Source organism: Amblyomma maculatum, chromosome 4, assembly GCF_055883805.1.
Source record: "Amblyomma maculatum isolate TAMU_Amacu chromosome 4, ASM5588380v1, whole genome shotgun sequence".
NCBI lineage: Eukaryota > Metazoa > Arthropoda > Arachnida > Ixodida > Ixodidae > Amblyomma > Amblyomma maculatum.
The window spans coordinates 139,802,313-139,817,550 of record NC_139347.1 but is presented as its reverse complement, the minus strand read 5'-3'; the positions used below and the strand labels follow the sequence as shown (position 1 = coordinate 139,817,550).

At 46.1% G+C, this 15,238-nt stretch overlaps 1 protein-coding gene across 2 annotated transcripts in view; it reads right to left on the bottom strand.

Annotated features, from left to right (window-relative positions):
- LOC146193177 (DNA mismatch repair protein Msh6-like) overlaps positions 1 to 15,238 on the bottom strand; it is a 115,742-nt gene that overhangs the window by 60,978 nt on the left and 39,526 nt on the right. For both annotated transcript variants that reach the window (XM_084602592.1, XM_084602593.1), the window contains exons 10-14: positions 13,174 to 13,248; positions 12,798 to 12,933; positions 11,781 to 11,923; positions 10,819 to 10,890; positions 3,328 to 3,399 (exon numbers count right to left, since the gene is read on the bottom strand). In XM_084602592.1, the coding sequence (XP_084458718.1) occupies positions 3,328 to 3,399; positions 10,819 to 10,890; positions 11,781 to 11,923; positions 12,798 to 12,933; positions 13,174 to 13,248 (498 nt within the window). The remainder of the gene's footprint in view (positions 1 to 3,327; positions 3,400 to 10,818; positions 10,891 to 11,780; positions 11,924 to 12,797; positions 12,934 to 13,173; positions 13,249 to 15,238) is intronic.

Sequence of the window (15,238 nt, the reverse complement as noted above, 5' to 3'; positions counted from 1 at the left end):
GAACGTTGATGATAGGGCTTTAGACGGGACACATGCACTATTTCGGAGGTTGGAGCTGTGGACGGGAACTTCGGAACCACAGATTCAACTTCGTAGGTGATGTCGGTCACGGGGCGCAAAACACGGTAAGGGCCAGTGTAACGGGGCAAAAGTTTTTCACACAAGCCCACTCGACGGCACGGGAGCCACAGCAAAACGAGAGATCCAGGAGTGTAGTGGGCATCACGGTGGCGGCTGTCGTACCGGATCTTTTGAGAGTCTTGGGATGCAGAGAGCCTGGCATGAGCTATCCGGCGGGCATCATGAGCGTGGGTGACGGCATCACTGGTGTAAGTACTGGTGGCGTCTGCCGCGGGTAGAGAGGTGTCGAAGGGTAGTAATGGGTGTCGGCCAAATAATAAATAAAATGGGGAGTATCCAGCAGTAGAATGGACAGATGCGGAGATCCAGCTTGTGACAGGGGATCGAATAGATTCACCTCCACCAAGAGATGTTACGTGGAAGATTTAGTCCCAAAGCTGTCCGCACAACTAACGTTGATGAGGGCACCGATTTCACAACACTCAGCGTCGTCGTCTTCTCCGAATCTGTTGCATTCTTCATCCTCATCACGAACAGCGAATACAGCTAAGTAACAATATTGAAGCATATGCCTTCAAAGTATGGCTGCGACCAAAAGTTTGCAGGATGCGAAAGTGCGGAAATGAAAAAAGTTTATTTCAGCACAGTTACTTAATCCAGTCGTCTGGGAAGCTCGAGGCAATGGTCGCCTGCCTTTTAGACAAGAACAGCGCGACATTGACTATTTCTGGCATTCTCATCAATAATGCTTCATCACGTGCACACTGACAGGGAATCGAAGCAGAGCTGCTCAAAAATAATTAGGTCCTCCCTGGCATCCTTCACGGTGTGACACATTAGTGACGGTACCCCGTCACAAGCAGCATGCATTGCAAGGCATCACGCAGACAGAAGCATGGCAAATATGAAGTAGAGCCAATAATCTTTTGAAAGGCTGCACAATTGCAATTGGTTAGCTGGCTGGTGTGTGGCTGACAGTCGCTGTATCCACTGGCTGGCACAAATAGCGGAAAGCTCATAAAAGTCAACCAAGTAGTCGGCCTATTATTGGAGACGAGCCCCTGCATGTTTGGTCATGCTTGCAATTATGCGCACCTCACAGGTGCGCGGTCAGCTCTGCAAAGAGCATTTCAGGTTTGAGGAGTGCTACTTTGACAATCGCACGCCAGTCAACTGGACGCAGCCTAACCGATGCGAGATCCCACCATCCGTCCAACGTATTTCATAGCCTTACACTGATACTGGCCGAGACCACGCCAACAGTAAAACTTATTCGTATTCTCAAATTACCACAGGCTCAATTAACGAGCACTTAGTTACATGTCTACAAGGTCATGCAGAACAGAGAGCAGGCAGCCACTGCCATGAACACCAACCTCTACCCTCTGGTGCCACCGACCACCACACCTGTCATGGTGCCGGTTTGACTTTACCCATTCTTCCATGGTTTTGCCTAGTTTTACTGTCTCTCCCCGTTCTGGAGGTGCACAGCTTCGTAACTAGGCCACTCTATCACAGGGGCATTTTTTTGGTCGTGTCTGATGCCAGGCTGCCTAGACGCAGTGGCGCACAGTTCAAATTAATCCGAGCAAAACAACTCGCGTTTGAATTAACAAGCTTTTTATACATAGACGTCTATGGAGCTGGTTGGACCAAGCAGTGCAGTTTGAATTATCAAAAAGTTTGGATTAGGAAGGTTAAAATCAACAAACTTTCACTGTTAGTTCGCTCCCTTTCCCTGTCACTGATGTGCCTGTACATTTTTGCATTTCTTTCTCTCAGTGTCATCGACGTACCTGCACGTTCTCTACTGCACGGCAATGGAAAGTTGGCGTGCTTGCACTTGTCACGTCAACAGCCGAATCCTTTTAAAAGCTCGTATCTTTGCCCTGCACTGTTGGTGTACGTATACTTAAGAGTGTAGAGCGACTGCGCCCACCTTCCCTTTGAAAGGAGGGGGGTGGGGGGTCACTCCACGTGTGCCTCTCTCTCGTGCGGAGTGATTATGCGTGTGTGCGTCTGCAACAGCTTTGTAGGCTTCTTTTTTTTATTCTGTTGCCAAGTCTGCTACGTCATGTCAAGTTCGGGGTCGCGTGCTGTTGCCTCTCGAAACATGACTCGAGTGACGCTTTCACCCGCTCACCGCTGTATTCTATTCCATCTCTGTCCTCTTTTCTTTTTTTAGAGCGCAGCTCATTGGCACATGTTCTCGTGTTTCGCGTCGTCGTCCCCGTCGTCGTTGTCCCTCGTAACCAGCTTCGCAGCCAGGGCAGTGCGCGCTGCCTCCATGCGCGTGATTGCTTCCACATAGCTGACCGCACAGGACCTTTGACTACAGAGTGGAGCGGTGGCTTTAACGTGCACTGATATCGCACAAAACAATGACACCTCACCTCTTCGTTTCGCCTTTATCGAAACACAGCTACCAGCAATCAGGTTCGAACCTGGGTACCAGATCCGGTTCAGTAGCCGGGCATCTTAACCACTGAGCCACCGCGCCAGCGTAAAGAACATTCATATGTGCATTTTCCATGAAGTATACCATTGCATCACAATCACAATATAAAATAAATCTCTATGTTCATTCCTTGACATTCCCGAAACCAAGCTGACACCGGGGGTGCACCATGGCCAGAAACACCTGACAGTGAAAGGGTTAACTGTTCAAGGAGGCAAACAATAAAAACTAGAACGTATCAGATGAAATAAAAGCACCAAAAGGAAAAGTGAAATATTAGAGTAACAAATGTAAATAAACAACAATCCCCAGATTACAGAAAAAGAATAGGGCAAGTGAAAAAAATTTAGTTTATTATAGTCAAAGGCACTAAATATAAGAAACTGAGGAGCAAAAAACGACAATGAAACAACAGGAAGCGGCGACCGAAAAATGCGTACATACCGCATAGAAAAAAATCAAGAAGTACGGTGAAATGAATGGGTAAGAACAAAAAAAGAAGATCAATGGGTGCTGTGGTACATACACAATGTATTTGTCACCTCTTATCCTTCATGAAGTGCAAATGGAGATCAAATACAGCAAGATGATAGAACCAAAGCAGAGATGATTTGTGCAAGCCACCACCTCCAAACCAAATTTTCCTGGAATGACAAAGGTGAGCACCTTCCATACCTTGAGTGGACTTTGAGCTGCGCTCTGAGTTCATCCTGAATTGCCAGTTGACCGCTGACAGACTGCATGAAGCATCAGAGTGCAACCTGACAGACTCGAGTAAGAAAACTTGCCTGAACAGGAGGGTAGTGAGACACAGCTGTCCGGAGACGGGAGCAGAAGTGGTCGTCACTGAACTGCCCCAGCTGTGACAAAGAAAGCAGACGTCAATACCAATATTAGTTCTCTCACCTGTGCCACACAACTACTGCACTGAAATAGGCCTTCCCTGATGAGCCCCAACCAAATGGTCCCGACATCTTTCCTAAACAAGAATGTCACGAAGAGTGTGGTACCTCCAACTTGTTTCAAACCAGTGTGGTTCAGCGAGGATGACACATGGGCAAGTTTCACTCGAAAGATCAAACCGTATGCTTTGGTCATCCCAGTGATATGGTACAGTGGAACCTCTTTTTAATGAACATGGATAGAGTGATTATTAGACAAAAAGAAGTAAAAGCAATGTCTGGTTGATCCATGCTAAAATCAACTTCGTTATAACGAGGTTCGACTTACTAAGTTTGAAGTGGTAAGTGTCACTATATGCCATCACCACACAAGAATTGATGTGTTGTGGCCCAGATGGCTAAGTTTACAAGCCAGTGAATCATTTCAACCTAAAGCTCACCAAGTCGCAGGAACCGAACTTGGAGCATCCCATTCAATGCCATTGAGTGACTATCCAAGTTTAGAACAAGTTACGAGCATTCGAACATTAAATGGGTCATGCCATGGTCATCCAATACAGCCGAACCCGGATATATCGAACTTTGATATTTCGAATTTTGGTTATATCGAACTCGCGGAATATCCCCTTGAAAATCCCATGTAAAGGTATAGGAGAACTGCGTCGTATATCGAACTCAATTTCATCAGTCGTTCGATATATCGAATTCAGCATCACGCATTGGACAGTGCGCCTTCTCCAAAGACGATCGCATCACTTCGGCCGTTTGCCACGTGACGTTTTCAAGCCACGCGCGGAGGGAATAAGAGGACACAGCTCAGCGACGGCTGGTCTAGGAGAGCGCCGCGCCCTTCCCCCAAAGGCGCGCGCATCTGCGGTAATAGGTGCCACACTAGCGTGAGAAGGAACGAGAGGGAACCAATGCAGCAGTGGTGTTCGGGAGAGGGGGAAAACGTGATAGAGCAAGGTGCAAAGGTGTGCCCACTCTTCTGCCGAGCTTTATCTCTCCCCTTCATCTCTTTCCCGGTCTCGTTCGCAGCAGCACCCACTACGCATGCGCGGACAAGCCAGCTCAGCCTGTGGCAGATGCTTCACCAATGTCGTGCTGAACGCACGTAAGCTATGGCGGCCGCGGACGCTAAAAAACGGCAAATTTATTTTTTATTTTTACAACAGTCGTTTCTCCTTGCCGTCGGGCTGAACGTATGCTATGGCGGCTGCGGAGGTTAAGAAGCGGCAATTTTTTTTTTCCTTTTGCGAGAGTTGTTCTTGTCGGGCTGAACGTGCAGCACAGCGTAAGCTATGGCGGCTGCGGACGTTAGAAAGTGGCAGTATTTTTTTTTTTTTTTTTGCGAGAGTCGTTCATTCTTGCATCTATGAATTAACGAAAGCATGCGGTCGGCTGCGGTCATGCCACCGGCTTTTAGCATCGTTCGCTCCAAATGGCATTTGCAGCTATCACGCTTGCCAATGATTTTGTAGCAAAGGACTACGCCCAACCCACCCCAAGCACGGCACGATAAACCAAACCAGGCTTGTGCAATCAAGCAATCACGAGAGCACTCTGCCAAGTTCGCTCCCTGCCACCACAGGATCTACGAAAAGTGTAGTTAAAAGATAAACACGTCGTGGCGTTATCACTGCCAGCATCTTGGCACGCAGCCAATGGATGCGACGGTCGAAACAGAGAAACGCGCCACCGAACGCTTTTTTTAATTCTTTTTTTCAAATTCACGGGGGGCGAAAATGGGGAATGGGTTCATTATGTGAGTGGGTTGACTACGCGACAAATACCGTATCATTTTTCACGATTGCAAGTGGCGTCTCAAGCCGATTTCTGTATATCAAATTATCAATATATCGAGCTACTTCGCGATCCCCTTCGAGTTCGATATATCCGGGTTCGACTGTATGTTGTAGTTTTGTAGTCTGGCAGATAATACTGGGCTTTATTATTTTATTTCTAAAATTTGAGTGCCCTAGACACATTCTTTATTTAGAAATAAGTGACTGAAGTTGAGACCGCGAAGCTCCTCCCACCGAGAGCGATTGCCATGTTGAGACGATTGGTGATGTCACAGACTGACCCTGCGTCGTCTGCTGCTGTACCAGCGCCGATACACTACTGTGTTCGCACTTGCTCAAAGATCAGCATGCCTCCGCATGAATGTACTCAGCATGTTTCTGAAAACAGAACACAGACTGTAGTGAAGTGCAATTTAGTTCTGCCCCATATCCAACTTCAACGCGACCGCCGCCATCATCTGTGGCAGCACTTCCCTCACTGCCGTAAACACCGCCGCCGCGCCGACCGTGCCCTTCGAGCCTTCCGCAAGCGTCCGCGCCAGCGATAAGGTTGATCCCTTGCGCTTGTTACCAGGAAAGCATGCTAAAATTTGTTTTCGTAGTAATAATTTTAAGCCCCGGAAAAGGAAGTCTAAAAAAATTAATGCTTTTTGAGAAATGTCGCATACGATGGTAGTTATTGCTTACAGCCACACAGCAGCATCCGCCGGTGTGGTGCCCGTGTTCACATATACGCAGCTCCGCTGCTAAGGCATCACCAAAAATAATAATTGCCTTCACTACAGAACAGTGGGGTTGAGAAGGAGTTTCATGATCGACTGGCCTTTTTACTAAAACGTCTCGCTGATCACTTACAAAGTGCCGTCCGCTGTGGCTTCCATGCTAAGCAATGTAGGCCTAGCGATGATTAAGGAGAAGCAGACGGCCAGGCGCTGTACACCGTCAGACGCGCTTATGGGCAGCACCATTGCTGTAAGCTTGCAGCATCATGTGCTGTAAGCCTCATGAGGTTATCGTCTACTTTCATGATGCGGCTGGGGCCAGACTTGAGCCTAACAACAAGTAGCGTAAACGATGCGATGTACGGGGTACTGGGCGCCTCAGTGTAGCGCACCGCATCTATACGCTACGCTGCTTCGCTGTCGGGTGGTACTCGAAGACTGTACAAGAGCTCCGTCGAACGGCACTCTATGCGCAGTTTATGTGTTGCTTTCAAGACGTGTTTCAGTGTAGTGTGTACGCTGTTCAATCGGACCAGCTCATCAGTGTTTCGTACTCGGGCGCCGATGTGCTCCTGAATCCCGCCCACAGGCGCCGCTATTGCCTGCGTTAAAAGCACTAACAGGTATCGAAAAGCAGCTTGCGGTAACCACAGTTGGCGGCATGACTGCTGTTTGGTCTTCCACATAGGCATTGTGCAACTATTGTGCATAGAATAGCATAACCGCGGCGACGGTGCTCATGTACAGAGCATGCAGAAGACGATGCGGCGTCATTTTATGTCATCACCGGCTACGGCGGTGGCGAGATCAGCCAGCTGTTCACGAAGAAATGAAAATACTAGTTTAAAAGATATCGGCAGATCCGATGAAGCTGAAACTTTGAGGTTCGTTGCTTGGCACATCAGAAATAAGATGCAATAAACAGTTTATATTCCAAAATTGCTGTCATGACCCCTTTAAGAGAAGAATACAGGGACCAGAAAAAAGCCAACAGTAGCAGTAGACAGGACAAATAATCCACAAATGGCAAAATGGCACAAGCACGAAGGCCAGGCTAAAAAAAAAAGAAAAGTTCCTCTGCATGTATTTTTTCCTCTTTGAATACTGAGGTCAGGTCAGACATTGGACCATGTTAGGTCATCACGACTAAACAATTACATGAACAGGTTGCTTGATACTCTGAAGCTAGACAAGTGCACCGGTGGTTGGTCAAGAGCCAAAGACAGCAGCAGAAGTGAGGGCACTCGGCAATAGCATACAGATAGTGAGTGCTGATGTGGAGTGTTCCAATGCCAAATTTTCAGCAACACACAAAGCCCACAAAATCCTGACAACCCAGAGGTCAGTGTACTTGGATGCCTGAACTGTGTTTTGATTACTTTTGAAGGGGAACCTACAGTGCTCACTACCAAGCATAAGCCTAGGATGCCACCAAAAGATATCTCAAGACAAAAATGTTCTAAATTTCAGGACATGTCCTTTAATCTGATAGAAAAATAAACATTATTGTCATAAATCTGATGTTTGCATAATTTGAAATGATTTTACATGTCCTAATACAACCAAATAGTTTTGAAAATTGACTGTGCAAGCCTTGCTTAGCAGTTTTCCAAGATACTTTAGTACAGTTGAATCCCGCCACAACGAATACCGCCACAACGAAATTTCCGCGACAACGAATAATTTTTTATTCCCCGCGAGTATCCTATAAGAATTAATGGCCTAAATTTCTCTGCACAACGAACCATTTTTGCAGAGCGTTTCCGCTTCAACGAAATTTTCGCGTTCAAAATCGAAACCGAAACTAGTTTTATTGGCGAGAAGTCCAAGTCAAATCCAAAGCCACATTAAGCATGAAATCACGTGATTGCAGTTCCGCCATTTTGGCTTTGTGTCGTGGTCGCGTTGTTCACTCGCTGCCTTTCTCTTCGACAACGACGAGTTTTCATCCGCAGGACACGATGGCAACGCAAGTGAAAAAAACGCAAAACTCTTTCCCTTGAGCAAAAAGCTCAAATAATCGCCCAAGCAGAAAGCGGAAGGAAGAAAGCGGCAATTGCTGAAGACTTCGGAATTCCTGCAAGTTCGCTGTCAACGATTCTAGGCAATAAGGACAGCGTGAGAATGGCACTTGCTTCAGGCACATCCTCGAAGCACAAAAAGGTGACGCGGTCCCTCCATGAAGAGTTGGACAAAGCAGTGCATGCGTGGTCTGTGGAAGCACGAGCCAGCAACGTCCCCCTGTCCGGAAGCATCGTCCAGCAGAAAGCCTTGAACTATGCATGCCTACTTGGCATTGATGATTTTAAAGCCAGCATTGGCTGGCTAAACCGTTTCAAGGCCCGCCATAACATCGTTGGAAAAGTGTTGTGCGGCGAGTCAATGTCAGCAGACGTGGACGGAGCAGCTGCTTGGAAGGCGAGTAACATGGCCGGAATTTTAAGCAACTTCGCGCCTGCAGACATTTACAACGCCGACGAGACCGGGCTATTCTACGAGATGTTGCCGGCTAGGACGCTCGACTTCAAGGGGCAGCGCTGTCACGGCGGCAAACACAGCAAAAAACGCATCACAGTGCTGCTTTGCACAAACATGGATGGCTCGGACATCCATGTTTGCCAAGCCAAGCCAACACAAAGTGCTAAGCCGCGCTGTTTTAAGGGAACTCGTAGCCTACCTGTGCAGTACAAGGCGAACAACAAGTCATGGATGACCCGCGCTATTTTCACCGAGTGGATGATGGCATTCGACCGCGACATGAAGCGGCAGGGCCGTAAAGTTTGCTTGCTTTTGGACAATTGTTCAGCGCATCACTCCGACGAAGTCAAGCTCACTAACACGGAGCTGAGGTTTTTCCCTCCCAATTGCACGTCTGTCTTACAGCCTCTCGATCAGGGCGTGATTCTTAGCCTGAAGCGCGCTTACCACGGGAGGTTAATTCAGCGGCTGCTTTTTAACACTGAAACCGGCCGAGACACGAAGGTGGACTTGTACGTGGCACTGCAGATTATGTCTGCTGCCTGGAGCACACTGGGGCGCTCAGTAATTGTGAACTGTTTCAGGCACGCCGGATTTGCCGAAGGTCGACCCGTACACTCTGCTGGCCTAACACCAGGCGTTACAGACGACGACGAAGAGGCGTCACCGGCTCCGGGGATCGCGGCCGCCTGGAAAACGCTGGGAGAAATAGGAACCGTGCCGCCTAATCTCGAGCTCGACGAATACATCGGCGCTGACGCTTGTGTTGTTGTTCACGAAGATGTGAGTGATGAGCAGATCATAAAAGCTGCCCGGAATGATAAGGACTCTTCCGATGAAGAAGACGACGACGTACAGGAAGCGCCGGCTGCGGCAACCGCCGTACAGGTGATGGACGCTTTTGATGTCATCAGGAATTTCGTTGCTGTCCGAGACGACGATGTTGCAATGGGTTTGCTGACCGAGTGCGAAAATCGCGTGACGGCGTTGCTCGCCGTGAAGCGTAAGCAAACCAAGCTTACAGATTTTTGGCATTAAACGCCTTTGCTGCTGCTTGGGCAATTCTTTCTGCGTTTCACGTCAAATTTTTGCGCTAACGAAGTTCCGCGAGAACGAATTTTTTTTCGTGCACCGTGAATTTCGTTATAGCGGGATTCAACTGTATTTGTGATAAATTCCATTTTGTCAAATCGTTCAGTGCTCTGCAAAAGCCATTAACAGTAATTTAATATTTATTAGGGCTCTGCATATATTAGAAATTTCAAATACAAATCAAATATTTATGTCACTCAGTTCAATTAAATTTGAGAAATTGATATCTAGAAATTTTCAGATATCTGGTGTCGATGAAATACTGTGCTGACCTTCACAAATCTGACCATGCAAAAATTACATTATCTGGAAATTACTCAAAGGCACCTCCTAACCTTTCTTCTCCACTGTTTGCCACATGGACCTGCCGTGAACTATTGCAATCTCAACTTGTTGCTGCCAACAGCCGCAGGCATGCATCCTTATCACTTCACTTCTAACGAGTGGTATGGTCTAGACACTGCCATAAACAGTCTGTTCTGTTTGTGCAAGCTCAAAGCTGCCGGCATGGCTTTATCATTTTCTTTGCCGCACAAGATGGATTGCAGCCACTCGTGCCTGCTTCCACACTGCTCCAGCTCTTCCTAGCCACCTTTACCGGCATTATCGAGATGTCTCTTCGTCGCCCTTAAATTGAGGGTTGCTGAGTGCTACGGGTGTTCACAGTCCAAAAATCACCAAGCACGCTTGCTGCTAGTGCCGCCACCAAGTTGCTTAGCTCTTTTGCGATAAAAGGTCTCCTTCACTGCTGCCTTTGGCATTGTCACCACCTGACAGACCGGTCCCGTTCAGACGTCACTAGGCTTGGCTTTCATGTGAAATTTTGCAAAGGGACTTTTTCACAGAGAACAAGATGGCCAACCACTCGCTTCAAAAAACCGCAATGCTAAAGCTGCATTTCTTTTGTTCTGTTTGGCCCTTCCATAGTTCCATACCTCAAGTCCATTCCCATGACACTCGCTCTATTCCTTCCATAGCTCTTCTAGTGTGATCTCCATCACCTCCTTTCGGTAAACTACGCATGACATACAGGAAAGCCCCCTAGTGAAATTCCACATGGGGCTCCCAGGTGGGAGCCAAGTCAACAAGGTAGTTGATCGTGTAAAATTTGGGGGACACTTTTCAATATACATGCACATTTCTATTTCTAACAAGAGCTCTCTTCAGCTGACCTTGAAATAAATGTCCATGCACTGCAAAGGAAATGCATGACATGCTTGAAGCTCTAAACTAGCCTTGCTAGCAATAAAAATAAGGAATCAAGAAATGCACCAGCTTACAAGAAACTTGCCAACAGAAGTGTCTACGAAGCACACTCCAAAACTGACGCTGCTACCAGAATCCCCCGATTCCTGCGTGGAGAGAAAAGTTGAATCATTAAGCAGCACAACTATGTCAATGAAATATACAGCATCCCCCCACTGTCCCTATAAAATTCTAAATTTTTCTCAGGTCTTTTCCACAACTACATCATCATTTTTGTTGCCTATGTGACAAACTAATCTCTCGACCCCTTTACAGTAAAGTAGAGTTCTGGGCTAGTTGGTTCTGGGACATGATTACTGGGAGGCTTAGCGCGGAACAGATCTTGAAATAAATGGTTGAAATAAATAAAGATCTTGAAAGCGCTCGTCCTGTGTGCCTCTCTTGTCCTTGTCTGTTCCGCGCTAAGCCTCCCAGTAATCATGCCCTTTACAGTGGTTAGATCACATTCATCAAGCCTTTACTAGTAGTCCGCAATGTAGAACTGAAATCTTTTTTGTGCTTACTCTTGCACTATCCAACCACATAGCGGAACCTCCTCTAGGCACTGATTGACAAAATTAAAAGCCAAAACAAAAATTTTGGGAAAAACTTACCATGAACCAAAAAATTTATTCTAATTCAGCGTTTCTAGACCAACTTGGTCCCTTCATCAGGGACGACTTCCTGACGAAGGGACTGAGTTGGTCCATGAATGGGTTAGAATAAACTTTTCTTGATTTGTGTAAGTTCTTAAACTTTTTTTTTTCAAAAACCCAGCCAGGCTGACTTATGCCGAAGGTGTTCTCGTTTAATTAAAAACCATGATGAATTAGAAGTATCAATTAACTATACATAACCATGATTACTTAACTCAGCAGCTACTCTCCCTTATAATGCCCTCTGGACTCTGACTGTACATTAGTTTAATTCATGAGAAAAAAAAAAAAAACATTCACAAAGAACAGGAGACCACATGTGTTGCCAGTGTGCATCTCACCAGCTTGTGTGCAATAGCCAGCAGGTAGGAGGGCTCAGGGTCACACAGCTGGCCATCCTGAGCACCGAAAGTCCGCGTTGCCTTGGATGTGATGCGGCAGATCTCACGCCGAACCACCCGGTCAAACTTGGTTGGTCTGTGCACTGTCGGCAGAAACACACACTGTCAAGATGTCCTGCATTTTCTGCAATCTCTGAACTCATAGCATGTTATAGCAAAGACATCAGTCCAAATATTACTTGGTCAGTCAATATAGCACAAGCCCAACTGTGCTGCCTGTCACTAGTCTTGCAAAAGAGTAGTGGGCTGACCCTGCTCACTTGCTCTTCGCTACTGGCTTGTTGATCACATATATATCCTGCAAGACAGGATTTAGGCGTGATGCTTTATTTAGGGTAAAACTCAAAATGAACCCTTCGGTAAACATCAAGTGAGAAGAAATTGTTCTAAGGATGTGATCACTTTCTGTTTTACATGCTAGCGGCTTTCTTCATGCATGGACAGCATCACATGGTTTAACGCTGTGCAGTGCAGAATACTCGTATAGCGGATTTCAGTGCTTGATGTGGCCATGGGACATGTGTAGAATTTATACTTCACGGCTATCTCCACATGCGACATACTATGGCTAGGCATGTTGCACTTTTGGCTCATTCTTCTATGCTCGATTAAACAGCCACATTATCACTTACAACATGCTGATGTCCTTTTGATTTCACCTCCATAAGAGTCACCACTACACCAGAGCGTGGTCCTGCCTATGACCCCTGATGTGGCTTAGCTATAAAAAGAAATGTACCGAACCATTTTTTGTTTATTTTTCTGGTTTAGTAACGGGGAGGAGTGGTCCGCCAGTGTTAACACCTTATAGTATGTGGGCTGTGGATGGTGTCATAATGGAGGGACCTGGAACTTTCCAACCATTTGAAGAGGTTCAAATAATGCCTCAGGGTACACCAAGATGCAGCCCAGCATGTGTACTAGCAGCCAAAGAATAGAAGAGGGAAGTGAACGCACTCTTGCGACATCGTTCCTCCATCATCTGGGGTGTCTCGGTTTGCTCGACACGTGCCACCTTGTATCCCTTCTGGATGAGTGTTTCCGAGTACCGGCTGTAAGCAATCTCTGGAAAGCCAGAGTGTGCAAACTCCCCCTGCATGCGTAAATAGGAAATAAGGGCAGAACCAACCACTCTTTTAGACAGGACCAAAACCAGACACTCCATCCTGACGAGAGGGTGAGGCAGAAAGCGCTCATTTGACATGCCAACCTGAAATGCATGCTGAAAGGCTATTATGGGACATTTTAAGTCTACAGCCATGCAATTATGAAGAGCATGCAAATGCCACAACTGTGGCCCCCACTAAAGTGTATACCAAGAGTGGACACCCACCTTCATGAAGACCAATCCAAGCTCTTCCACTCCGATGACTGCATCCATGTGGTACAGCTCATAGAACTTGCCCACCTGGTTGAGAAGACAGATTGTAATCTGCTCAACCGATGCAGGAGCACAGCATTTCCTTCCACAAAAGTGCTAGCTGGAAACCTGCACTTGGGCATAACTAAAAAAGGCAGTGACAAGTGCTCCACAAAGGGAGCTCTTCATCGAATGGTGTCAATTGGCTCTCATGATGTACCAGTTAAACCCCTAGCATGAAACTGCTGCTGAATGGCATGTGCATCCATAATAAAATGGAATTAACCTTGACGTCATGAGGGTCGGCTGAAGCCATCAGCTGAAGGGCCGCTTCTGAGGACTCCCGAGGGATATTTGTCCCTGTCCTCTTGAGTTGTATCTAACTATGCAAACAGCCTGGTTGGTAGATGAGGCTTCACGTGATGGCTGGCTCCAACAGTTGGAAGCATCTATGTTAGTATTACAATGCTCACATTCGGGTCTCACACACTTAATCAAATTCAGAGCTTTTTAGAAGCAGCACAAGTTCCTCACAAAAATTTCGACTGGTACTCTTACTTTCCGATGACCAACTGCCCTGAGCAACTGAGAGGATATTCTACTGAGCGTTTCCTTGCAAAGATACATGCAAAAAAAATGAAGATGCAGTTAGGTGCTGCCACTCACTTTAAAGACATCAATAATATCAAGCCAAGTTACCTGACCTCTTCAAACCTATTTCAGCCACCATTCTGCACTAAACAGACCACTAAAGTTGCATTTGCTGCATCACAACATCAATGTCATCAACTTAAAATTCCTCTTGAATACCGCCTATAGCTAGAAGCCTAGATGCTTAACTGATACGAATGCCTTCTTCGGTCAGTACGTATAACAAAAGGCACAAAAACATGTGACATTTGCATGTTTATATGATGGGATGCTCATTGGTATCACTCCCTGCTGCAGGCAAAAAGTACTATCAGATCCATTTACTTAGAATGTAGAAACTTTGGCCAACTGTCCAACGACACCCCACAAAGTTCCAACTATCTCTGCCACATTAAGGTAAGAAACCATCACACACCTATGCCAAACTGAGATTCACGCATATATTGAAAAAATAAAACTACACAACACATGCACACAAATTGCACTTTCACTCCACTTTCTCTGCCACGATATGAAAAACTGGCTTCAAATTATCTATTGGCACTATTTCTTGCATCACTTTATTTTCATCAAAGACCCTTTTCGAGGTGTTAGATGATTTTTTACATGAAACATGAGTATAATATGAATGTGAAGAAAAAAAAACGCTTTCAAATAATATATGCCTGTTCAGTATGGAAAGCATTTCATCAAAGGTAATATATATATATATATATATATATATATATATATATATATATATACATATATATATATATATATATATATATGAAGGAAAGAAGCCAACAGTCGGCGAGGCCAAGGAAAGCATTGGGGATTATGTTTTATGTCTTTTTTTTTTTTAATTTTTACTTAGATAATCACAGAAATGAGTAATGTAATCTGCTTAGGGGAAAGATAATTAAACCCAAAGCAGAAGAAAAAACAATGTGCCGATGGTGGGGACCGAACCCACGACCTCGGAATATCGCGTCCGGTGCTCTTCCAACTGAGCTACATCGGCCGCTGTCCCCCCTGCTACTTTCTCGGAAATTTATGTTGCCTGTATACGAACCTTGAGAGTGTTCACCAGCGCCACCCTCAACCATAGCGGCGGACGTGGAATGTCCTGTGTTACCGCCAGCGTCACGTAGAACGTGATCAAGAGCGAGGGCGAAAGCTGTGCTAGAACCCTCTTACGCTACCTATGGCTTCAAGACTGCCAGAACCGAGACCCCCATAAACTACAAGCAGATAAATGAAGGGAAAATGAGGGTGCTCGTTATAATACATGAAGGAAAGAAGCCAACAGTCGGCGAGGCCAAGGAAAGCATTGGGGATTATGTTTTATGTCTTTTTTTTTTTTTAATTTTTACTTGGATAATCACAGAAATGAGTAATGTAATCT